Here is a 27,080-nt window from a genome sequence, read left to right on the forward strand (position 1 = left end):
TAGACCTATGACTCAATTCTTGTAGTCAACAGAGAAGGAAGGAAACATTTTGAGCAGTTTGAACAAGGAGAGGGTGGAGGCTCAGTGAATCAGGACAAGGGCTTTGAAGATAAAATTCAGGCTCCAACCAAGTGGTATATTTACAAACAAATGGAGTATTATTTAGTTGCCACATTCAAAAATCTGTTGACATCAGGATTGTCAACTGCTTCTCAAAAAAAAATAAAATAAAATCACATAAGTATCATATTAATCATCACAAACTTGTGCCAAGTCTCACATTCAAGTTTTTCCTGGAGGTACACGTGGGTTTCTGTGGTTAATCTTACACACCCATGTTTGAATCTCAATACACATCCTTGAACAGATTCTGGCTATGTATTTCTTTTTGGAGCCCACACAAACATGTTTCCCTGTTATTTGTATACCTTGCATCTCAAGATCTTCCTTTCAGCTGATACACCCCCAAACTCAAACTCACTTGGGATGGATTTGGGGGCAGCACCTAACTACTACAATGACTGGTGCACTATAACACTTTAAAATAGTGCAGATGAGGTTTCTATCTAATCTCTCAGTGAACCAGGCTGTCCAAAGCCAGTGTGATATTATCAGAATAACTGATGTCCACCACTTAAGGAGGGAGTCAGCACTGTGGACACTAATCTCACCACCCTTGTTTTAGCTATTTGATACTGTTTTAAGATAGCTGACTCCAAAATCCCTGGATTAAGATGTTGTTCAGAGCCCTGCTATCAGGCTGGCATCTCTGGTTGCCACAACTCTTTAGGGCTTGGAAGTGTTTCCTTATACATTGTTTGGATTTCCACCAGTCCAGATCTCTCTTCAGCACTCAGAGCAATAGCTTCCTGGTACATGTTTTTCTGAGATGTGTTCCAACAAGAATCACTGAAGGTACCTTACCCTCACAAAAAATGTCTGTGTAAGAAATTTATGCAAAGGAGTTTGAGCAGAGAGCATACTGAAGATTTCTTTATGGTCTGTGTCTGAAAAACTTATTTTTTGGGGGGGAATGTTCCTGGGGCAGGTAGCTCTTGCCCTTGTAAGCATATCCCTCTTTAAATATATCAGAGGGATAAATACCAGGGAAGGAGAAGAATTATTTCAGCTCAGTGCTAATGTGGACACGAGGACAAACGGATATAAATTGTCAGTCAGGAAATTTAGGCTTGAAATTAGACGAAGGTTTCTAACCATCAGAGGAGTGCAATTCTGGAACAGCCTACCAAAGGAAACAGTGGGGGCGAAGGACCTCCATGACTTTAAGATTAAGCTAGATAAGTTTATGGAGGGGATGGTATGATAGGATAACTGGCTTAGTCAATAGGTCAATAAAGTGCCACACTGGTAATTAGTACAATGGGTCAATGATAGGATATTGTTAGCCTTTTTCCAGAGGGTCTGGCTGGAGAGTCTTGCCCGCATGCTCGGGGTTCAGCTGACTGCCATATTTGGGGTCGGGAAGGAATTTTCCTCCAGGGTAGATTGGCAGTGGCCCTGGAGGTTTTTCGCCTTCCTCCGAAGCATGGGGCAGGGGTCGCTTGCTTAAGGAGTGGGTGGATCGGCTTATGTGGCCTGCATCTTGCAGGAGGTCAGACTAGATGATCATAATGGTCCCTTCTGATCTTGAATTCTATGATTCATCCATCATCAGTCTCTGATGAATCAGGAACTGAGAAGATGGGTAATCTGCTCTTTTTGTAATTGATCACAAAACCATGAATTAACTGTTCGTGGATGTTTCTGGCAGTTCTTACCCCTCTATGAAAGTCACCTCAATGAAGATGATGTTTAAATAGGGCAACAGATGTATGCCTATGGTCCAGAGTGTTACCTGCATTTTTGTGAATGTATTTGCCATAGAAGAGAGTCCAAACTGTAAGGCTTTGTACAACAGCGCAAACTAACTGTAACAGAAACACGTACCACCTATGTGAATGTCAGAAGAGGCTGTTTAAGCAGGCTTTGAACTCCTACATACCAATGTCATAAGCATCCCTGGCAAACGTGCCACTGAGAGGATAGGTAGGAGTTTTTGTTCCTCATGTGAGAGGCTTCATATATTTGTACAGCACCTTCAAGTCTAATACTACTCTCTGGTTCTTCCATTTTCTTGGGAACTACACAGAAGTTTAAGTACTTTCTGGTGAATCTCCTCTATGCTAATATCCAGGAAATGTTCTCTTTATTTATTCATTGCTCATCATCAAGGCTTCTATTACCCTTAATACGTCTCTGTTTCTGAGAATTCCTGGACTTTGGGGAATTTCAGGTGGTTAACACCAGGGGTGCTGGAACACCAAACTGTAAAACATGTATTTAATGGAAACCACTTCAAGTCAGGGGATGTTGAAGCACTCTTCACACCCCTTGTTCCAGCACCTATGGCTAACACAAAGGAATTTATTGATCTATGCCTCTTGAGTCAGATGGATGCGTCTCTTAAAAAGGAGAGGAAGTGAGCAGGAAAAGTTGCTTATTATAAGATGTATATAAAAACCCACATCATCATTACATAAAGAAGAAATAACAGACAGGCAATAGATTAAGGAAGCTTGGGGGCAAAATAGCTTTGCAATGCATAACCACAGAAAAGAATGAGTTCTGAGTACAACCTGCTTCTCAGGATGGGAACATCCTGGAAGTATTTCTTTCCAAGAGGCAAAAAAGGGAAGGAAGGAGGCAGAATAAAAAAGAGCAAATTCATACTATGATTTCTGAGTATCTGAGAGCTGACTGTAGAACAAACCATTTCATGACAAAAGAGACAATACCAACAACACTGCTCCCATTTGTAAACTCTGACCATTATTAGAGAGACAAACCCATACAAACTGGCATATTATTTTCAAGATGTCAGGTAAAACTACTGATGCTAATCCAGCTTCTGGTATCCCAACAGGAGAGGTTTGCGATCTTCATGTTAACATGTTATCCACCTGCTCCAGTGAAATCAACACCAATCAGGCCCCATAAAGAGCTCGCTTCAGCAAGGTTGCCGAAGTAGGAGGAGGAAAAGCATTAGCTGTTCTTAAATTGACATCTGCTGAGCTTCTTCCCATCCTCCCTGCCTCAGAATAGAGAGTAGGCCAACAACCACTCTGTTTCTCACCAAATTTAGTATGAAAAATCTAGGAAGGGAAAATGAAACCAGGAAACCAGTATTGCAGGGATCTAACTGGGCATGGAGATGAAAGCACAATGAGCTGTAGTTTTTAAAAAGTGTTGTTGTTTTTTTAAAAAGGACCTAATGACATCTGCTTTGTAAGACATTATGTCTATCACTATTTATAACATCAACCCCTCCAAAGGGCAAGAGCATGGAATTGTCTCCTGTAGTTTCAACCATGCTGCTCCCATATTTTGGCTTTGCTAGCATGGAGCCTGCAATATTTTTACTGTTGCTCTGGGAATAGAGATCTAACATTTCAAACACAGTTTATGTAAAAGTGGACTAACTTCACATTCTTTATGTGTGTGTTTTTTTTTAAAAGCACAACTGTTGCTAATTACCAGTCCCAGAATGATTTGTTAATCTGGGAGCTACAGCGGTACTACAAAAGAATAGACATACCAAAACAAAAAGGAGACAAAAAGGGGAGGGGGAATCTGTGGATGAAAACAAAATTGGCAAGTGGAATGAATAGTAAGAAGATTACTATATTATAGAGCATATAATAATGTGGAAATAAATAGGAACCTAAGAAGCTGAATAGTAAAAAACGGTTACTCACCGTTGTAACTGTTGTTCTTCGAGATGTGTTGCTCATATCCATTCCATGTAGGTGTGTGCGCACTGCGTGCACGTTCGTCGGAAGACTTTTACCCTAGCAACTCAGTGGGTCGGCTGGGCGCCCCCTGGAGTGGCGCCACCATGGCGCCGGATATATACACCAGCCGACCCACCCACTCCTCAGTTCCTTCTTACTGCCCGTGTCGGTCGTTGGAACAGTGGAGCGCTGCTTAGCTGACCTCCACTTCCCTCGCTACTCGTAGTTTCTCTCGTTAAGTATCGTATATAGTTCAGATTTTTATAGTTGTAGTTAACTTTATTTGTTTGTAGTATAGTATAGTATATTTATTTCACAGGGGTTCGGGGTTTATCCCCTTCCCCTCACCCGGTGCCGGGTCCGATGCCTGGTCCACAGGGTTTTATAATGCTCGGCCGGCCTCAAGCCGATGCCGACAAGAGATCCTCTCCTAAGTGCCTCGAGGAATCTCACCTCACAGATAAGTGCCGCATTTGTGAGACCTTTAATCCGAGAACAAAGGGGAGCGGGACTTTCGTCTCAAGCAGCTCCTGCCGGAGGCAGCTCTTGCTCCTCCGCTCTCGGCACCGAGCGCTGGTTAGTTTTCAAGGAGTGCCCCCTCAGTACCGGATCGCCGGTACCGCCAAGGCCTCTCGGCACCGGCCGTCGATAGCTCCGATGTCCACCCGGCATGGATCCCTCTCCTGGAGAATGAAGAGGCTCAAGATTCTTGCTGCGTCCGAGCCGCCTGCTCCGCAGCCCGAGCGCTATGCTAAGTCGGATCGGCTGGCACCGATGTCTGCCGCGGCGCCGACAATATCCGCACTGCTAACTCTGGCCATGCAAGAGCCGTCGAGTCCGGTGCTGGAAAGCTCCCCGGTACGGACCGTGGTCGAGCCTGTTATTAAGCTGCGTCGGAGCCGCCTGCTCCGCAGCCGAGCGCTCTACTAAGTCGCACTGCCCGGCACCTATACCTGCTGCGGCACCGACAGTATCAGCACTGTCCACTCCGGCCATGCAAGAGCCATCGAGTCCGGTACCGACACGCTCCCCGGTGCGAGCCGTGGTTGAGCTCACTATTCCCTTCACGCTGGAAACATTTCCACAGCGAGGGAGTTTATAGCAGTGACAGAGCCTGCGCTGCTTCAACCCCCGGCACCGCCGATGCGGGTTATATTGTCTATCAGCAAGCCTGTCTTCCTCAGGCCACCCTGCGTTGGCACCACAGAGCAGCACCGTTCACGATCACGGTTCCGCAGATGTTCTCGGTCCTGTCGCCAAGACAGGTGCCGGCACCGCTCACAGTCCTGTCACCGTTCCCCATATCGGTACCGGTCGTACCCGCGGCACCGATCAGCGTCCCGTTCCCCGACCTGGTACACCCGGTGCCCATCCAGCTCCCGGCACCGCTCCAGGCACTGGACTCCCGTAGCCACTCCCGGCGTCGAGCCTCAAGATCTCGGTCAGCCTCCTGGCACCGCTCCAGTCGCAGGTCCCATTCGCGCTCCCGGTACCGGTAGGCCTCACGGTACCGATCCCCGGTGCCGCGTCGAGCGCCATGAGCTGGAGAGGGAGACTCTGCCCAGGGCTTTAACTTCTCCATGGCCATCCATTCGGATGTGCACACCAGAGTCTTCCGGGTGCCCCAGGCCAGGACCCTGACCCTCATCAGTGGCTGCCCTGTACATCTTGAGCGTGCCATCAGGCCAAAGGCCTACCTGTGATCCCATCGCGCTCTGTTCTGTCAGAGCACTGGGTACCAGGGACGACAGTTAGCCATCCCCCTCCGAGCAGTACGGAGGAAGTCCGGTTCTGCCACCGGATTCCCACATCCCACCAGATCAGGAGGTCGTCCAGGAGCGTGAGCCCACACAGGACCCACTTGTCCCCGGCCTTTCTTCTCCCTCCGCCCCAGATCAGGCAGTGGCAGAAGCGTACTCCTTGGGCCCTCCCCTAATCGGCCTGGGGGCCCATCAGGACCTCCCGAGATGGGTGGCATTCACTATGAATCTCCAAGTGGCCACTATCCCGCCCGTGGGCACGGGAGTCGAGTGCATGTGCATGGTATCCTCCAGGGGCGACGGGCACCTATATGTACGTCTTTCCCCCTGCTCCCTTGTCATCTAGTCCGTCAATGAGCCGCAACGCCATGGCCTACAGGGACCAGCCCCTATGTCCAAGGGGGCTAGGCGAATGGGCTTCCTGGGCCATAGGATGTACTCGGCAGGCACCCTGCAACTTTGCATAGCAAACCAGCAAGCCCTACTTAGCCGTTACTATGGGCGGCGGTGGGAGAATTTATGGAGTCGGTTTCTCAGATCTCCCGTCAAGAGTTTGATGCCCTCCTGGAAAAAGGGCCGAAAGTGGCAAGAGCTTCCCTCCAGACCTTGTTAGACGTAGCGGACTCCACAGCCACGACTCTGGCCTCAGGTGTTGCCACGAGGCGCATTTCATGGCTCCAGTTATTGAGCCTTCCCTCGCAGCTCCTGCACACTATACAGGACTTGTCCTTCAATGACAAAGGCCTGTTCTCAAAACTGACCCTAGGCTGCAAGGCCCAAAGGACAGCGAGGTCACTATGCACTTCCTCTCGGCATGTACATGCCGATGTCTCACTGCCGACCTTTCCGCCAGCCTCACCGCCCTTACTCTACGCCTAGACAACGACAGGGCTTTGCCAGCAGGCGACGCTGAGGCAGTCGTAGGCGTTGGTCGGGACCCCTAAAGGGCCAAAATCAGGGTCCTCCCAACAACCAATCGAGCAAACCTATCCCTCCTCGTCCCTCTTAGGGACTCCTCTCACGAGCAATTCCTCTTGCAAGAGGTGCGGGTGTTCCTCACCATCGGAGCTATACAGGAGGTTCCAAGGATGAAAGGGACAAAAGGTTCTAGCCCCACTAGTTCCTGATCCCCAAGGTGAAGGGAGGTCTCAGACCTATCCTAGACCCGCGGGAGCTCAACAAGTTATGATATACCTGGAGTTCCGCATGGTATCCATGGGGACCGTCATCCTGTCCTTGGATCCCGGAGACTGGTATGCCACCCTCGATATGAAGGGCGTGTATTTTCACGTTGCCATTTATCCTCCGCACAGAAGGTACCTCCGGTTTGTGGCCAACCGTCATTTCCAGTTTACGGTCCTCCCGGTTGGCCTCTATACAGCCCCTGTGTATACACGGTGTCTGGCTGTAGTCGCCGCCCTCTCCGTCACCGGATGATTGGCTCATTCCAGGGGCCACCAGGGCCCAAGTTACCACTCGTGTGGGCTTCGACGAGGTCCTATTCCTGCGTTTAGGCCTGATGTTCCATATAGCGAAATCCACCCTGATTCCCACTCAGGGAATAGACTTAACTGAGGCCACCCTGGACTTCAGTATCGCACAGCCTGCTTACCTATGCCTTGATTTCACGCGATGGTAACCATTGTACAAGGTCTACGGACCTTCCCGGCAACTTTGGCTTGAACTTGCCTAGGTTTTCTGGGCCACATGGCTGCCTGCACATGTGTAACCGAACATGCCAGGCTTCGCCTCCGTACACTTTAATCGTGACTCACCTCAGTGTACCACCCGGCCAGAGACAGCATGGTCATGGTCGCCTCGATCCCCCTGAGCGTCCTAGGCTCCCTCGACTGGGGGTCGACGCCCTCCTTGACGTGTGCAGGGGTGCTGTTCGATCCACCTCACCCTTACTCTCGGTGTCCCTCATGATGGACGCCCCCATCTCTTGGCTGGGGTGCTCACTTGGGTCAGTTTCCCACTCCAGACCTTTGGTTGGCTCAACAGCTGCCCTTGCACATTAATGTCAGAGAGTTGAGAGCAGTCTGCCTTGTGTACCAGGAGCTTCAGCAGCACCTACAAGCCTGTTGTGTCTCGGTGTTCACAGACAACACAACGGACACCCGTTGCATAAACAAGCACGGAGGAGTACGGTCCTCCTCTCTTTGCAGGGAGCTATCCAGCTCCAGGACTCCTGCACAGCTCAATCGACGGACCTGGTAGCGTCCTTTCTCCTAGGGGTCTGGAACACTCTGGCGGATCGCCTCAGCAGTTCCTTCCTGTCTCTCAAGTGGTTGATTCCTCCGGATGTTATCCATTACGTTTCTGGAACTTCGCTCTTGCGGGAACAGAATGAGGAAGAAGTTCTGCTCATGCCAAGGCCTCTCCCCAGGCTCGATCTTGGCTGCTTTTCTGATGCCATGGACGAGCCGTCTGCCATCCGCTTTCCCACCGCTCCCGCTGGTTCGCAAGGTCCTAACACTCCGCAGGGACAGAGCGCATCTGATCATGATCGCTCCAGCATGGTCCAGGCAGCACTAGTACTCCATGTTGCTAGACCTGTCGGTAGCCAACCGATTCCCCTGCCTCTTTGCCCAGACCTCATAACGCTGGATCACGGCAAGCTTTACCACCTAGACCTACAATCCCTGCACATCTCTGCATGCCTGCTGCGGGCCTAAACCGATCTGAGTGACGTTGTTCTGCCTCGGTTCTACAGGATTCTCCTGGGTGGTAGGAAGCCTTCCACTCGGTTAACGTATCCGCCCAACTGGCAGTCTTTCTCTTGCTGCTACGAAACACAATGTTTCCCCCACAGAGGTTCTGATCCATTTCCTCTTGGATTGCCTATGATCTTCTTGGATTGCCTATGATCTTCAAACAGCAGCGCCTGGCGCAGTTCATCATTAAGGGTGCACTTGGCAGCCGTCTCTACCTTCCTCCCAAGGGAGAGTGGCCACTTCATGTTCTCACACGCTGTGGTTTCTAGGTTCCTCAAGGGCTTGGGGCATTTATGCCCCCAGGTTCGCCGCCCCCACCAACTCCTGGTTATAAGCAGACTTATGCCTGCTCCATTCGATCCACTGACAACATGATCGCTGAGATACCTGTCCTGAGGGACAGTTTTTTCCTTGTAGCCTTTGCATCGGCTGGACAAGTCTCCGAGCTTCGGGCTCTCACAGTGGACCCACTGTACACTATGTTGCGTAAGGACAAGGGGCGGTTGTGACCACGTCCGGCCTTCCTCCCTAAGGTGCTGTTGACCTTTCATATCATCCGGGATATCTTCCTTCCGGTCTTCTTTCCGAAGCCCCATTCATCGTGACGGGAGCACATTTGCCCTCCCTAGACGTCCGTAGGGTGCTCGCTTTTTATGTCGAGCGGACAAGCCTTTTTGTACGCCCCCAACTCTTCGTTGTATTGGCAGACCGGATGAAGGGCCTACCTATCTCCTCCCAGAGCTTTCCATCTTGGGTGATGTCATGCATTTGCACCTCCTGTGACTTGGCCCATGTTCCGTCAAGCCACCTTACTGCTCGTTTCACCAGGGCTCAGGCTTCTTCTGTGGCCCTTCCGACTCACATACCCTTCCAGGGGCTATGTCGTGCTACTACCTGGTCCTCTATCCGGACCTTTGCCTCTTTGGTCTAACTGTCCAGAGATGATGCAGCCTTTGGCTCAGCAGTTTGCATTCTGCAACATCTCACTCCGACCCCACCGCCTACGTAAGGCTTGGGAATCACCTACATGGAATGGATATGAGCAATCACTCGAAGAAGAAAAACGGTTACTCACCGTTGTAACTGTTGTTCTTCGAGATGTGTTGCTCATATCCATTCCAAACCCGCCCTCTTTCCCCACTGTCGGAGTAGCCAGCAAGAAGGAACTGAGGAGTGGGTGGGTCAGCTGGTGTATATATAACAGAATAAGTCTGCTTCTTCAAGAAGAGAACTGAAATGGTAAAAACCCTTTAAAATCTGAGCAAAGAAAAAAAATATTAACCATATATGTCCCAACTGCAGTCAAGGAGCACTATGGGAAACTTAGTGTGAGTGGCTTGTTTGCATGATTGGCTTTAAACCACTTTTGCATTCCCCTGTCTCCATTTTAGAGCTATTCTGTGTTGGGCTAGACAGCAGTCATAAGTCTTTTCTAACTTATCGGGGCTGCCCATGTCACAAATGGCTATTCTAATACCTAGGGAAGCTGGCCACATGGAGGAGCGAGGGGGAAGAAGAAAAGGGCCTTGCAGTACAGGAGCCCATATAGGGCTCACCTATACTGGGGGATCTCTGGGGGCCTGCTAAATTGGCTTTAGGATACTCACAGGGGAGACAACCCCCTTTTTAAGATAATGTGATTGTAAAAATGACAAAAATGCATAGCAGGGATGAACGGATGGTGTAGTATTCAAAGTAACTGAAATCATGTTTTGAAACTCACTAAATTTCAAGTTGACAGTATCCCTCTGTTTCCCTTAATTCTTCCTGGTGTTCTCCAGCAGGTAGTAGATGTGCACCTGCTGGGACACCTTATTTCATGTAGTGCTCTACACACCCCTTTGTGAGCTGGACCATTGGCTTCCATCCTCTCTTCCCCTTTTGGGTGCTGAGGCTTGGGTGGGATGGGGGAGGGACAGTCCCCCACACTCACTCAAGCAAAGGGACCACAATTGAGCTTGGCCCTTCTGTGGACAGCACAAATGGGAATGATGGGTTGAAAAGGACTTCGCTTCCCCTTACCACTATATCTATATAAGAACTAGGCACAATCTGGCTCTGTGTGTGCAACAGTTTTTAGAAGATCTGTTTAAGGATCTGATCTCCAACGTTTCCTTTCCAGAGAGCCCAGCATGAAAGCTTATATATCATCTATCCCAGCCTTTCTAAAAGCCAAAAATATCCACTTTAGGAGGAGGACAGGGAAGATTCTGTGATTCTTACTGTACTTTTGTAATCTCTTACCCCTACCCCATACTTCCTGGCCAGAAACAAAGACTTGGGAGCAGAGTAAGGTCTTTGGGACAAGAACCGTATCTTCTTTTGTATTTCTATGGCATAACACACTTTGTAGGTGGCTACTGGAAACAGATAAATAATACATCCAGTTTAATAATAGATTGGATGGAACATGATAGCATCAGTTAAGTACTGTTTTCCACACATCTGAGTATCTTTGCTTCTTATTGCTTGTGTGGATTTCCTTGAATGTTTACAAATTAATTCTTCACTAATGTTAAAGACCCCTTCAGAGAATACATCTCTTTCCTTTTGGGTTTCTGTAGTTTATCTTCTTTCATTTTTAAGAGATTCTTTAGAGATCAAATGTTTCAAACACGGTTTATTTAAACGAGAACTAATTTAACATTCTTTATGGTTTTCTTGTATTGTACAACTCTCCCTTCATTAAACTAATGCAGAAGCCAATGTTACAGAAAATACGGCATTCTTCCTTTGTGATTCATTGGACACTTCTCTGACTCTTAAAAAAACAAAATACTTTGCACAAGCCTAAAATTAATCTTATAAATTAGACTGAGAGAAGACCTATTTTATTTGTTAGGCCGCAACAATGTGCTCATTGTTACACATGTCAAATATAAAGACCCGATCTTGAAGAATTTATAGTCTAACAATTGTATCACTCTAAAAACTGCTCTATTAGAATCTGGACATGGATGTCCTCTGTGGTCTTGGGCAAATCTACTAACTTCTCTGTCTTAGTTTCCCCATTTGTAAAATGAGGATAATATTGACCTATGACTCAGTGGTACGAGTATGAAATCATTAAATGTTTGTAAAGCACTTATTGGAAGAATAAATTACAACTTGTGGCTCTGAAAATTTTGTATGAAAGAGCTTGGTACCACCTGTTGCAATATCACCCTAAAGAAATCCAGAGTAATCTATCTAATTTACATGGAAACATGCAGCTCAGGGAAAAACTCATTTTTAGAATGCTTGTACTTTCATCTTATAACAAAGTACAATAGACTTTATGGATGACTGCTAGTTGATGAAGGGGTCGTGAAAGAATTAAAGGTTTTCATTTAGGAGCAGCGAAGAAGAGGATAGCAATGTAGAACATCCACTGTCTTTCAACAGATATTTCTTAAAATAAAATTATCTTCTATACATATGCTACTATCAAAGTAGTATTTGGACAGTTAAACAGGCTAATTAAATTACTAATTGTGACACTACACCCCATATTCATCCTAGTAATATTATTATAATATGATTATGGCATAACTGAGATGTATTTTGTACAAAATGGGTCATGTAAGGTGTCACTGGAAAAGTTATGGTTGGTTGAACGATTGTCCTATTTGTATGCATGTATCATTTTCGTAACTGAAGTTGGGCCTATTCAAGGTAATGGACCATTAGGAAAAACAACAGGCCTTAGGAGAAGCTTATCCCCCACTTGGTAAGCCTTCCTGAGAACGCTCCAGACAGTCTGTAAGGAATGGCTGCTCTGACTTAGCAAGGTATGCATGTGACCAGGCCACGACACTGGACTCCATTTTGAGATGTCTGCATTTTTCCACAAACTGGTCTGGGAACCAAGTTTGGAACAAAGGGTTCCCACCATATGCTAACTCTATATAAGGCAGGGAGTGACATCATCGGTTATTCTTCACTCCTCCACATCTGAACACTTAAGAGAAGCTCCTAAGGAAAAGGACTTGGAAGGGGGGTGGGGATCCCAAGCTGCAAAGCAAGTGCAGCTTGTGCCTTGAGAATCTGCAAGCCTGCTTATATCATCAGTCAGGGCCAGAAATTATTACATTAATATTACATGCCAGATTCTAGGATGACATACTGAACAAACTGAAGAAATGGTCTGAAGTAAATAGGATGAAATTCAATAAGGACAAATGCAAAGTACTCTACTGAGGAGGGAACAATCAGATGCACACATGCAAAATGGGAAATGACTGCCCAGGTAGCAGTACTGCAGAAAGTGATCTGGGGGTTATAGTGGATCACAAGCTAAATGTGAGTTACCAAAAAAAAAAAAAGCAATCATTCTGAGATGTATTAGCAGGAGGGTTGTAAGCAAGACAGAAGTAATTCTTCTATTCTACTCCATTCTGATTAGGTCTCAGCTGGAGTATTGTGCCCCATTCTGGCTGCCACATTTCAGGAAATATGTGGACAAATTGGAGAAAATCCAGAGACGAGCGACAATAATGATTAAAAGGTCTAGAAAACGTGATCTATAACGGAAAATTGAAAAAATTGGGTTTGTTTAGCCTGAAGAAGAGAAGACTGAGAGGGGACATGACAACAGTTTTCAAGTACATAAAAGGTTGTTACAAGGAGGAGAGAGAAAAATTGTTCTCCTTGACCTCTGAGGATAGGACAAGAAGCAATGTGCTTAAAGTGCAGCAAGGGCGGTTTAGGTTGGACATTAGGAAAAACTTCCTAACTGTCAGGGTGGTTAAGCACTGGAATAAATTGCCTTGGGAGGTTGTGGAACCTCCATCCTAGGAGATTTTTAAGAGCAGGTTAGACAAACACCTGTTAGGGATGCTCTAGATAATACTTAGTCCTGCCGTGAGTGCAGGAGACTGGACTAAACGACTCTCCAGGTCCTTTCCAGTCTTATGATTCTATGATTCAGCTGGATCACCCACTGAGTCTGTTCCAAGTAAAACATACTTGTCAGCATTTTGGGGAGAGAAAATCCTGGGGGTTTCATGGTACTTTAAGTTATTTCTTGGAATATGGCCACAATGAAACAATTTCCACTGTGAAATTGCAAGGGGGGCAATTTATGAGGCCTGCAGGCTAAAAGAGGAAAACTAACAATAGATGGGCAGAACAAAATTGCAGGCAGAGTTTGGCTAGTTTAGCAAGCATCAGATCATATAGGGCACATAATTTGAATACTTTTATCTTTCCTTGAAGATGGTGCCAAATGGAGGGATCAATTCTCTGCATACTTTCAAACAGCATCAATGCAAGTTACACACTTATCAAGGGGAGAAGAGAGCACCTGCTGGCAGTACTAGGGTAGAAGCATAGGTTTGTCCTTTTGGTTAACAGATGAAATTTTACTAATTCAAAGTGAAATTATTGATACAGTTTCATGATAAATTAGTTGGTGAAGCTCATTAAATGATATTGTATTTTCTCCCCTATTCCAATTTATTTTCAGTTTTAAGCCCTTCAGAGTTAGAGCAATAATACCATCAGTAACAGTTTTTATAAAAAGAAAAGAGACATTTAATCGTGGTTTAGAATCAAGGAGAATACAGTCTCTACATTCCAGGCTTCTCTACAACTCTCAAACCTCTCTTCTGCTCCCTCATATCTCTGTTGGTTCCAGGGTCTCCTCTCTCATATTCACAGTTGATTCTTTTTATCTCCTCTTTCCTTACTGACTCGGTATCCCTTACCCTGCTTAGCTCCCATTCATTTCCCTAAACTCCTGCTTTAGGGAGGTCAAGATCTTGTGGAGAAAGTCTAGGGGATCTAAAGACTTACTCCACTATAAATTTCTCTCCTACTTTATGTAAACTATCTTGTAAAACATCCTCTACTCTAGCTTGTAAGCTGTTACAACCCCCGTTAACTTCTCAGACTTTTCGGGCTTGTCTACACTGGCACTTTACAGCACTGCAACTTTCTCGCTCGGGGGTGAGAGAAAACACCTCTCCCCCCCCGAAGCACAGCAAGTTTCAGCCCTGTAAAGCGCTGGTAGCTATGCCCCTTGTGGAGGTGGTTTTTTTAGAGCTCTCCCAGCACTCTGCTGCGACTACATAAGCCACGTTAAAGTGCTGCCATGGCAGCGCTTTAACATTGCCAGTGTAGACTAGCCCTTACTTTAAAACCTTTTCTACCACTTCCACCTCTTTCTCCCTTCATATAGAGGCTTGCTAATTTTTTCCAATGAGAAAGCTGACATCATCCTCTGAGAACTGTGCACAGCCAGCAGCCCTTGAGTCTCAGTTTTAGTAGATAGGGATCATAATTACCTAAATAGATTAAAACAATACTTGAAATGTGAATTATTTACACTGAAGTGTGTGTGTGTGCGCGCGCGCGCGCAGTTTAAGCTTCCCAGCATTAATTGCTTCTATTTTAAAGAAGCTTCAGATGTCTTGTAATGATGAGGTGCTATGCAAATTGAGTAAGCTATGTTTTACTTAAGAATTTTGGCATTTCACTTAGAAGAGCTAAAAAAGGTTAAATTATATGACCTCAAGTATGAAGTTTAATGCTGGCAATATGCAATTTATAATTTTAAAGAATTTTTTAAATATTTAAAATGTACTTAAGAGAGTATCTGAACCTGGAGAGCAGAATGAAATTGCTATGTTCAGAAGAACCAACCTTTTGGGATGTATAAAGAACTGGTGTCAAGAGGGACTGATATTGTGCATTGCTCTTGGACCCCATCACTACTATTCAAGCACCTAAGAAATAGAAGTAAATTTATCTTCACAACACTGCATTTTATAGACTGTGAATAGAGGTCCACAGTGTCATGATGACAGGATTATCTGCACCTCTGTCCCCTTCCTGGTCTGAGTGCAAAAATTTTATATCTATATATATATATCTATATATCTATCTCACATCATTCTCCCACACTTATACCAGGATCTTTTCCTGGGCTACAGTAACCTACATATCAACTGTGTTTAACAAGCAGGTGGCAACTGGGTTCAGCATCTGCAGTGCTTTGGGAGTCTGTGACCAGTGGTGAAGACAGTGAACAGACAGCCTTTTAAAAAGTGAAGTATTATTCAATGTTAATGAGAACAAGGCATTTAAAGAAAAAGAATTTTAAAACAACAATCTACGTGCATCTTACCCAGAGGCTTATCATCGCATGATGGTAGCCTAGGCAAGGCCTAGCTTCTTCAGACACCCCCAGCTAGTGTCTGTATCAGTCTGGTTTCCCCAAAAGGCTTGTAAACAACTACCTCTTGGAGGGTGGAGATGAAGGAGAGAGAGAGTAGCTTTTTTTCAGTCACAGTTCCTTCATTCCTCCACAGGGCTTTGCCTTCCTTCGCAGAAGCAGTTTGGTAGGTTCAGCAGAAGACTGGGCTTCCCTATTTGTCCCCATAACAACCCTTAAGTGTTGCACGTGCTTGGCGTGCTGGGGCCTGGAGCCGCCCCTGGGATTAACACACAATATTTTTTTAAACAATCTTATTAACTGTAATTAGGACACTGATGCAGTGTTTAGATTCTTGGGAAACTCTAGAACATATGTTTTTAGTTTCAAATTTTTTTGAGTAGTTCCAACAGAAATTATCTGTTAATCCTTGCCAGCTAGACAATTTTTAAAAATGTTTAACATAAAATGTTGCAGAACTGCAACATTGAGTACCATACATAGGGGACCAACTCAGGAAAGCATCCCTATCCTGAAAGCACTTAAGTATAATGCTTAAGAGCCTTCCTGAATCAGGGCCATACATAACAGGATGTACAGCAATGAAAGTAAAGCACTAGAATGAATTCTATGCAAAAATTAGTCAGAAGATTATGATTAGCCATAGAAAACTAACCACTTTCTGTGGTTTTGGTCATGGAAAATTGGACATTGTTTTCATTAGTTAGATTCATGCTATCTACTGATGTAAAATGACTTATTCTTGGATACTGACTAAAACCTTAATCCTCAGGTGAGCCACAGTTCTGGTAGGTGAACTGAGGAAGAGAGGTGGGGTCAAAGCTGACACATTTCCACAACCCCACCATTCTGGAAGTTATTGGGGCTAGGCTGTAGCAATTGCTAAGCTGTAGTTAGGTTATTATTACTCATAATCATTTATATAGCACTATGCTTTGTACAGAGTTTGTAAGAGATTATAAAAACCACAATCCCTACTCCGAAGAGTTTACAATTGTAATCAGACCAATTCAAAACGTGAAGACAGACATACTAAAGGGGTAGGGAAAGAAGGAACAAGTGTTACAACAAAGAATGTGAATCACTGCATAATGAATGAATTATATATATAGATTCTCATATTTTGAAATAAAGACTGAGGGAGGGCAAGAAGAATAGACAAGTGAAGTTGACTGATGCACAGGAAGTACTATGCTATTCCAGGGATAGGGAACAGTTTGAAGAATGTTTCTTCTAATTACTCATCTCTCTGTACCCAAGTTAGCGAATCCTACTAACCTTTCACATATCCATGCCAAAACACAACACAAACTACATTATATTATGTGAAAGATGCCCACAATCAAATCAGGTGAGGGAGTATGAGATAACTGCCCAGGTTTTCCAAAAATGCATCAATGCAAACATGATTGTGCAACATGGGAGGTATACAGGGGGAAATGCTTTAGCATGGCTGTACTGAACTATATTACCTGTAACCATGTCAGATGAATGAGACAAATTTTGATTACATTCAACCTGTTTCTACTATAGTGTCAAAAGACACGATTAAAAACCCTAAGGGTCTTCACTCCTGTGGTTTGAGACCCAAATCTTGATTTCTTTACTTTTTACCAGGCTGATGAGTTGATAAAGACTTACAAATTCTGGTGCTGTTTCTTTATTTTTTTGGCTCAGGCTTTTAAGAAATGGTTATTTACCTGGCCCTTGGCAAGGTAAGATTTAAACTCCTCTGTGGGTAATTTGTCTGTAAATTCTGTAAGGGAATCCTTGTTAGTATAGTCATATTTGGAGAGAACCGCTTAGTAATTTGCGATTCTCATTTATAAGCTCACCATAGAGTTCCTTTTTCTGCCACCGGATTCCTTGTCCCTATGTGTAGATATCTGTTGTCCCTGCCTAGACCTCTCATTTGCAGCCATCACTACTAATAATCCTGGCACCAGGTGAAAGAAGAATTGTTCAAAACCCTGTGCTGGAACTTCGTAACTTTGGTCAGCCTTTTTAGATGTGGGTTGCATGGAGGTTAGGCCTGCCATAACAATCTACTGAGATTTAAGAGGTCTTCATTGATACGCAGTGCCACTCGACCAGGGACTGCAGTACACAAGATGTTTAGTAGCCTATGAGGGTTCTCCTGGACAACTTCTACAGGAGCTCCAGAGCAGAGGCTGCTCTCCTTATGAGCTCCTGTAATGACTTATAGTCGTTAGGCATAGATGGTATAGGCTCAGGAGCAATAGCTTCATCTGGGGAAGAGAATGATATGAGGAATGGGATCCACTGAGGTTCATTTTTAAGTTCCTCTTCTGCCTGTGCCTTTAGAGATAAAAACCTGAGGAGGTGGTGGTTTGGTGGAAGTGACTTTTTCAGTAAGTTGAGGCTCAGAAGATCGAGGTCTTGATTGTACTGTTGAAGTGGATCTACCAGCATGAGGAATAGCCACAATGTGCCCAGTAAGGCCAACATAGGGATCCCCAAGGGGTAATATCCCTAGAGAGGGATCTATTACTAGTATAAGATTCCACTCTGGAATGACGAGCTGTCAAGGAAAGCAAAAGTCTGTAACCCAATGATGCCACAGGAAAGGCTTCCCTGCTGCTCCCTGACTCTGAAGATCAGAAGGAATATTCTTCAGGCAGGACAGTTGAAGTGCCAATGGGTGTGGATCATGGGCTAAAATGGAATGTCTTCACCAGCACTGTGGGTAAACTCTGTACATAGTGGGTATTAGTACTCCTGACTGATGCAAACTCAGCTGAGATCTCTAGCTACTATATATGATTGTGGTGTAGCCAGTACCAATACAGTCAGTAATGGGAAGGGCTGTATTGAATATGGGGTGGAAAGCTATTCAGTGCTGAGAGAGTAATCAGTGTTGACCTAGCTGGTATCAAAATCACTGGTACTAGGATTATCTGTACTGGAAGAAATTGAACCACTGCAGTAGAAGATAGTGGTAGTAGGTCCTTTGATGAAGTCTGCTCAGTGCCAGATTCAGGTAAGTTCGCAGTTGGTACTCAGGCCTCATGTTTATGGGCTGAATGGCTGGTCAAGACGTCTCTCCTGGACTTTGAGCAATACTTTCTCCCCTTGAGGTACAAGATGACTTAAGGGCTTTAGATGATGGTTCTAGAGACTGTGATTGATGCCTCTTTTCTCTAGCAGACTTCTGGGGATTTCTCCCTCTTTCACAGGATGAGGTCTTCAGAATCAGAATGGCTACTGAAGGTACAAAGGCTTATGAAGCACTCCTCAATGAAACATAATCTGGGTGCTTAGTATTCTGGGAGTGACCCAGATACAAGGTTGGATGTGTGAAGTTTTTCATGAGATTTATTCTCAGTCTGCTCTCTCTAGATTTCTTTGTTCTTCTAGAGAAGGATCTACATACAGTGAATCTCTCTGAAATGTGGCCTTCTTCTAAAGAAAAAGCACTTTGTATGCCCATTGTTCACAAGTATGGCTGCTTGACAGGACAGACAATTTTTAAAACCCAGGGATTTTCTCACTGGCATCCTAAACAAAGGAAGAAAAACTACAGTACTAGCATACCAACCCAGAAAAAGAGGAGAGAATTCTCTCAAAAACAGAGAGGGAAAAAGGAACACTATCAAAAAACCTATCCCTATCTAACTACTGACTAATTACTATATAAACTAAGTTTATAAAAGAGTTTTGATAAGTGCTGAACAACAGTAAGCTATGGGGCATCAAGCTGTGAGCTGACAAGGAACAGAGAGGGAATTAGGGTGGCCTCACCTCTTTCTGACCTTGGCTGGAAGCAGGAAGACACTCAGGATGTATGTGCCGCCTCAATTTATGACCAAAAGTGTCTGGCTCAAGTGCCCTGGGTGCACGCACACCTGAAGTACAATATATACGTGCACAAACACTCAAAGAACATTAAGTATTTAGGGGTTAAGCGGTATGGAGCTTGGACCCATCTATTCTACAACCACATGCAGCATCCCAGTTACAACACATTTTCATTCTGTAGTGTAGCACTGTTCACAGCTGTTTAGCCTGCACAACAACCTATTGAACATGGATTTTAAGGAAACAGGGAGCAAAGGCATCATATGAACAAATCATATCAGTAAGCAAGCCAAAGGCCTTACTGTTAGACAAGATGAATCCCCTTACTGAGTCAATGGTGATTATAAAAAATGATAGTTGAGGCAAATAACGATTGGTTAGGATATTAATTTTAATATCATTTACTAGACTGTGTAGTGTGGAAACAGTAATTTACGGAACTCATGATCTGGATGCCAAGTAAGTTCAGGGAGGCACTACGAGACAGGAGCTCCCTTGTTAACTTACACAGTCCACTATCTATTCACTACCTGAAAAAACTGCTTGTCCTTCACTTGTCTGTGAAAATGAGAAACACAACCATAAGAAATAAAGACAAACTCACCATCAGGTCCTTCACTACTTTTACTCCTTTTATTTCGGCGGACATGCCTAGTTTCTTCTTCAAGATGCAGTTTTTCTTCAGGGAGGAAGAAATTCAGCAAGGCCAGCTGGAACAGTAAGAACATCAAGTTGAGGTTTCTTTACCAACAAATTATCACTGCCAAACTGACTGAACTCCGCCTCTTTAGCAGAGATTTGAGTCTTGATAACAATAACTTCTTAATTCCATGAAGAATAGTTTCTGTAAAACTGATTAGCAGAACAGCATAAAATGCTAACTTGCTATCTCTGAATTTCTGATGCACCCATAACCAGCGTAATGAGATACTACAGGACCTCAGTTTTCTTGGTCAGTCATATGTCAAACTTATAGAGTACAAGACTTTCCTATGTGAAGAGTACTCCTGTATGCCTGTGATGAGAGAACAGATATTAGGAATGAGGAGTCATTATTTTAGTGCTAGTTCTGTCAAATGAATCAGAATTACGCTTGCCAAAGTCACTTTATTTCCCTATTTGTAAATGGCAGATAACATTTCTCTATATTGCAAAGGTGCTGTGTGATTAATTAGACCATGTTTGCACAGTGCTTTGAAGATTTTAAATGCTGAAGTATATATATTTATTACATGCGGAATGGTAGTGACCCCAATATTTAGGTTGTCTAGCACTTTCCATTATAAAAAAAAGTTTGTTTGTTTTTTAAGAGCTCTAATAGTTATGTGGTTTGCAACACACTTTGAATTTTGGCAACAGGACAGTCCTGGAATTAAAGAGGTGCCTTTTGCTCTCTCTGTGTAAATCCATTCAGATTGGACTGAGCTAGAAGATGTTGAAAATCACCATTTTCTATCTGTGCTTTCCCAATAGCACTTGCTACAGACTGACTGCTAAAATTGCATAATATATTAGCAGCACTGCGCATAGACTGCCCCCGAATCTCTCCTCAGCACATTACATGTAGCTGATCCTCCAGATAGGACACAAGCAAAGTGATGCTTCATCTTTTACTCCCTGCTACTTTCCTCCATCAAAATACCCTTTGGCCTAGGGGAAGGTGCAATGTGCTGGGAACCAGGAGATCATGATTCTTACATTCTCCTCTCCTATTATCTGATATTAGTAATTATGTGCCTTTTACATCTCTTATTACTGAGGAAAAACTTATATCTTACTGAGATGTTAAAAGTAGGCCACTTAGCCACACTACTTTCTGGAAAGGCTGACAAATGTTAGTATTTTTCTATGCTACCTGTAAAATGAGGAAACTCAGGCATATCTGCCTTCATAGAGGGTAACATAACATGTGAAAATGTTGGTTTTAATGACATGTCCAGAATAGGGTTGCCAACTTTCTACTTGCATAAAACCGAATGTCCTTGCCCCCTGCCCTGCCCCACTTCAGAAGCCCCGCTCCTTCTCTGAGGCCCCACCTTCACTCACTCCACCCCCCCTCCCTCTGTTGCTCGCTCTTCCAACTGTCACTCACTCATTCATTTTCACCGGGCTGGCTCAAGGGGTTGGGGTGTGGGATTGGGAGAGGGCTCCATCTGGCGGTGCAGGCTCTGGGGTGGGGCTGGGACTGAGGAGTTTAGAGGGTGGGAGGGGGATCAGGGCTAGGGTAGCGGGTTGGGGCATGGGGGTGGGCTCTGGTGTGGGGGGGGGGCAAGGGGTTGGGGTGTGGGGGAGGGGGTGAGGGCTCTGGCTGAGGGTACATTTCTAACCACATCCATCCTATTCACTGAATGAGGCAAAGTGTAGAATGCTGAAAAATAGTATGTGATCATGTAACAAAAGGCTATATCATAATATATACACACAAGGTATACAAGCCACAGAATAAAAACGTAAACTCTTCAAACAGGGATTAATACTGGCAATATATGTATTATTGGCACACTAAACTCAATGATATCCAATGTATATATTGCTAAGTTAAAATTGATCTGTGCTTGTTCTATAGTCTAAAATGTGAAATTTCAATATTTGCCATTAACATGAGAAAATTTAGAATAAAAAGCAATGTGTCTCAACTCCAAGGCAAAAACAAGCTCCCTATTCATAGTATGATATCTGCCCTTTATGTCATTAGAAGGTTCAAGAGAATGCCATGTCAAATGTCAAGACACAAATCAATCACCACAAAAGGGGTTTTGAAATCCATACAGACTTTTGCATCCATTACTTGGACCTCATTTTCAAACAAAAAAATGTAAGTTCCCTTTTACATTAGAATATTATTCTCATTTATTTCAAGCCATCTGTAATGTTAAAAAACCCTAACAAGTTTAAAAAAAAAAGTTTTCCATACTAATTCTTTACACCATAGAACTTCCTGATTTTCTACAATAAGGTTAGGTAGCAACACATGGAGATTTTGGAGATCCTAGCTGGAAATAAGTAACAAACTAAAGATGACTGATGCAGTCATTTCTAATTATTCTCTGAAGAACTTGTTATTCACTTGCTAATTTATTAAGCTCCTTCATAGGCCCTTGACTTGTGCATTGTTAGGGCTGCAGATTTGTCATAGCATTTTTTTTTTAAATAAAAAATCATGGAGCAATCAGGTAAATGTAGTAAAAGTCATGGGTTTAGTGATTGCTCTGGGATATTTGATAAAAAAATGCCCAGACAAATGAGGGGGAAATGACCACCTGCAGCAGCACCCTACATGCCAGAACTGCAATTCTAATCTACTCCGGTGAGGTGAGGAGGCCCCGAGGTAGGAGGGGCTGAAGAGTGAGCCTCCTCTGTGCTTACCCCAGGCACGGGCAGTGGTTGCTCTTGTGTCCTGCAGGTATGGGCCCAGCTACCTGCTCCACACATTGCAAACTGGCATATGGGTCACAGTGCCATTTGTTCAGGTTTGGCTCTGCTGCCCCTCCATCATGACAGGAGGAAGGAAGCAGACAGTAGAGCCAAATTTGAGAAAGTAGTGCTGTGACCCTGTGTGCCCTATTACAACGCATAGAGCATGGAGCCTGGCCCAGCCCTGCTGACACAGGAGCTGTTGCTGCAGGGTGAATGCTGGGTGGACTTCCTCTCCAACTTTTCTCTCCACCTGGGGCCTCCCCTTTGCATCGGGCTGCAACACACCTAGAGCCTTCCTGCAGGAAGTTACAGACAGAGAAATCATGCATCTGTGACTTCTCTGCTCTGTGACAAGGCTGGAACCTTGTCAAGAGGTGTGTCTCTCTCTACTGTACGTCTCCCTGGGCACTAGCATTCAGACATCTTTACAGGCCTTTAAATCCAATTAAAAGTAATATAACATGAATAATACCTTATACCTGGAGGAGGAGGATCTCTATAATCTGATGCAGACTAGCCCAGAGACAAAGTTTTATGTAGTAACCAACAATTCATGTAAAATACTTTTCACGTTAAAAAAGCAATAATCAGTAGTTACTAAATAATTATTTTTCACAGTGCAAAGTTAACCTCCTCATCCTGAGGCATATAGTGTCACTTGCATTCAGAAGTTCCATTTCAGTCATTCTAGTTATTCCTCCAAGCATCTCCTCTTCATAAAATATTGATATTCAAGAAATACAGATGATTTAGGAACCAAACGTTAAACAATCCTTTGATTTGTCATTGATTCCAATCATCTCAACCACACATGGATAGAAACGGACTTAGTGTTTTATCTGTAACTTGGGAAGAGTATTGAGAAATAAATGGCACAGGACTCAAACACAGCACTGAGGAGTACCAATTCTATTACTGACGTGCATAGGAAAAGACACTAGGTTAAGAGGTTAAATTAGATAGAAGGGAAGGATAAATTCCTTCCAGGGATTATTAGATGAAATTCTATGGCCTATGTTATGCAGGAGGTTGGACAAAATGACCCTAATGGTCCATCCTAGCTTTAATATTTATGAATCTCAGAGAACTCTAGTAGATTAACATAAGATCTGCACAGTAACTTCCAGCTGAGACCAGCTCAGTACTACTCCTACTGGCTCACTCTTAGGGCAGATGATTCCCAGTATAGATTAGCTCAGCACACCTCCTACTGCAGGGGTGGGCAAACTTTTTGGCCGAAGGGCCACATTGGGGTTGCAAAACTGAATGGAGGACCAGGTAGGGAAGGCTGTGCTGCGAGGGACGGGGAACAGCGGGGGAGGCCGGGGGCTAGCCTCTCAGGCCGGGAGCTCAGGAGCCAGGCAGGATGGCCCTGCAGGCCGGATGTGGCCCACGGGCTGTAGTTTGCTCACCTATGTCCTACTGGCTCAGCCACGGTAAGTGAAACCCACTTTAGATCAACTCAGCACAGGCCACCCATACTGATAGCAAGTTCAGTTACAGGAGGGGGCAAGAACTCCACTAACTTGGTTAAAATTGTGGAAGAGCCTAGCTATCAACTGGAAGATACAGATAAAACATAGGAAAAATTAAACTCTGATATCTATGCTTCTGTCCAAAATCTTCAAGATTAATATAGTATGGTTTGTCTCTTTACAACATGAACTCCCACGTATATTTTCACAGCTGACAAGGTAAGAATATCTGATACAGAAGCTAGCTCACACTGAAGTGGGTCTGTAATTGCTCTATGATAAAATAGGATAAAGACCTATTTGGCACCCATGACTGTCTTTCTAACAGCTGGGATTACGATTTATTGTGCATGGGCTATAAACTCATTACACAGGTGTTGAAGCCAGTGTAAGATTTCAAAAAGACTAAGATACTTCATCACCCAGGAATGTGTGATCCCCCTAGGGAGGTCACTCCATCCCAGATTTTACTTATTATCCCCCCTACCTGCCTCAAACTATATTACCTAAATTAGCATATATGGGGAAAAAAAACATTGCTTTCTAATAGAAGACCAAGCAGTAGCACAGGGGAAGGAATCAGAAAACCTTGGATTTGGGCAAAGGGAATTGTGATCCCAAGTGCAATTTAAATGATTCTTATCAACTTTTACCCTGTTCACACAGAAAAGCTCAAATCTAGTCTTCGTAATTCCTGATATTTTATTTTGCTTCTACAAATATTAAATGGATCTTTATTGCAGTGACATGTTAGAAGCAAAATTAGCATCCCTGATAAAAGCAGTTGGTAGTTGGGTGTAGAGGGCTTTGTTTTCCTTTAAAAAAGTAAGATACAATTCTTATAATAAAATTACTTCTAAAAAACTTCTCAAAATTAATGACACACAAAAGCAGCTACATGTCCATCTAACACAGCTTATTTACCCTCATAACACAACAAAGATATTTAATGAAATTAAAAAGCAACACATTTAAGACTGATAAAAGAAAACACGATTTTCTTCTCTAAATAGCATATTACTAGCCTGTTTAACTGTTAAAGTATCAGAAGTCAAGAATTTAATAGGATTCAAAAAAGAATTGGATATTTAATGTGGATATTAGAACATCCATGGTTATGATTGCAGGGGGAGCAATTTAAATCAAGGTGATTAAATTAACTTGACAAAATATAATTAATTTAAATCAGGTTAAAGTTTTGTAAAACTAATTTGAAAGTTTGTGCTATTGTAATTTAAGATGAAAATGTATTATGAACTAAATTATAAATGCTAAATGCTGTTTGTATTGCTACTAGTAGTTAGGTATCCTTTTGAGTTTTATAAAACTGCTATAGTAAAAAAAACCAAGGTGCTGAAAATTAAAACCCTTATCTGCAAACAAGCAAGTACACAGTTTACACAATTATGTAATTTTACTCACAAGAATAATCCCATTGACTTCAACTGGACTACTCCTGTGCTTAAAATTAAGCCTGTGCATAACTGTTTGTAGCACTGGGGCTAAAATTGTACTCTCATTAAAAGCATTCTTCTTAGTGGCATAGAATCTTTGTTATTTCAAAATAAAGTTGTTTCAGTCAATGAAAAGTTTAGACTTTCCATATATTATCAAAGTTACCATTAACTTTTTCATGAGCTGTTACGCTTTGGTAAATGAAGTATTTCCTTCATTCCTTCCCACTGCTACCATTTTTTCCTTCTAGACATGCAAAAAATATTTATTTTAGGGAAAGATACACTTTCCCTTCAATATTAAATATTTTCGTTAATGATCACAGATGCACATTTCACCACAAGAAGCTGCAATAAAAGACTGCTAATAAGAACAGACTGTAATTTTATCATATGATCACAGCTGCTATTGAACATAGACTTATTCTAAAAATAGATTAATAAAAATAGTTTTCCTGCAGAAATAATGATGTAAGAATAGGCTCTGTAGTATCTCCCACTACCCTAAGAGCTTAGTTCATACAATAGCAATATTCTATGGGGGTAAAAGGCATGACAGGATGAGTCAGACATATATTAATGACCAATCCAACAACCCTTACTTGCACAAAAATAGTCCCATTTAAACTAGTGAGACTATTGCATTAGTAATGACTACTCATATGTAGGTTAGAATGAAGTCAGTGCCTGGACAAGTGAGAGAGTCTCAGCCCTACTCCACTAACTTAATGTTACTCATGGGACATACTGGAGGCAGAGAAGGGCAGGCAAGGAGTGTTGCTAGAGTGTAATGTACTCTCGCAGTTCCCAGCTGGCATATGGCACTTTGGGAACCATAGCTAGCTGGTAAAGTTTAGAGCAGCCTGCAGGCTGTTCTATCCTGCACATGGGAACAGACACAACCAGAGAATCAAGAAACAGTAGCCAACTCCTAGACAGCCTTGCTGCAGAATTAGTGTAGTGGGTGGAGAAATTATTGTGGGGAATCTAAAGTCAAAAGGATAGTTAATGTTTAGTTCTGAACATGGCAGGAGTATTAGTCAGTCAATCTCTCTTCAGCTCCTGTTAAAAGTTCCTTCTGATGCACTCACAAGTCTTCCTCTATTAGTTAACAGGTTCATTATTCCAATGGAACACAGGAGTTATAAATGGAGAGATAATCTATATGTCTACACTTGGAGCTGGAGGCGTGATTCCAGCTCAAACAGACATACTCATGCTAGCTCTCACAGAGCGCACATGCTCAAAACAGTAGCATAGCTGCAATAGCATTAGCGGTGGTGAACAGCAGCATAGACTAGCCACTGTTTGCCGATACCTGTACTCCCACAGCCACACTACTATTTTTAGTGTACCTAGATGGACCTTTGGTCTGACCCAGTATGGCCGTTCTTACGTTCTTATGTTATGTTCAATGACCATTTACCAGGCCATCACAAAGCCTCATTTGGTAGCACCTTGCTTTAGAGCTGCAATAATCAATTTTAAAAT

General features: G+C 43.6%; 1 protein-coding gene across 1 annotated transcript in view; it reads right to left on the reverse strand.

Moving 5' to 3' along the window:
* Positions 1–27,080, reverse strand: part of EDA (ectodysplasin A) — a 209,207-nt gene that overhangs the window by 59,502 nt on the left and 122,625 nt on the right. Inside the window, exon 2 of the mRNA XM_039488739.1 lies at positions 19,848–19,953. Coding sequence (XP_039344673.1) covers positions 19,848–19,953 — 106 coding nt within the window. The remainder of the gene's footprint in view (positions 1–19,847; positions 19,954–27,080) is intronic.

Source organism: Mauremys reevesii, linkage group 9, assembly GCF_016161935.1.
Source record: "Mauremys reevesii isolate NIE-2019 linkage group 9, ASM1616193v1, whole genome shotgun sequence".
Classification (NCBI taxonomy): domain Eukaryota; kingdom Metazoa; phylum Chordata; order Testudines; family Geoemydidae; genus Mauremys; species Mauremys reevesii.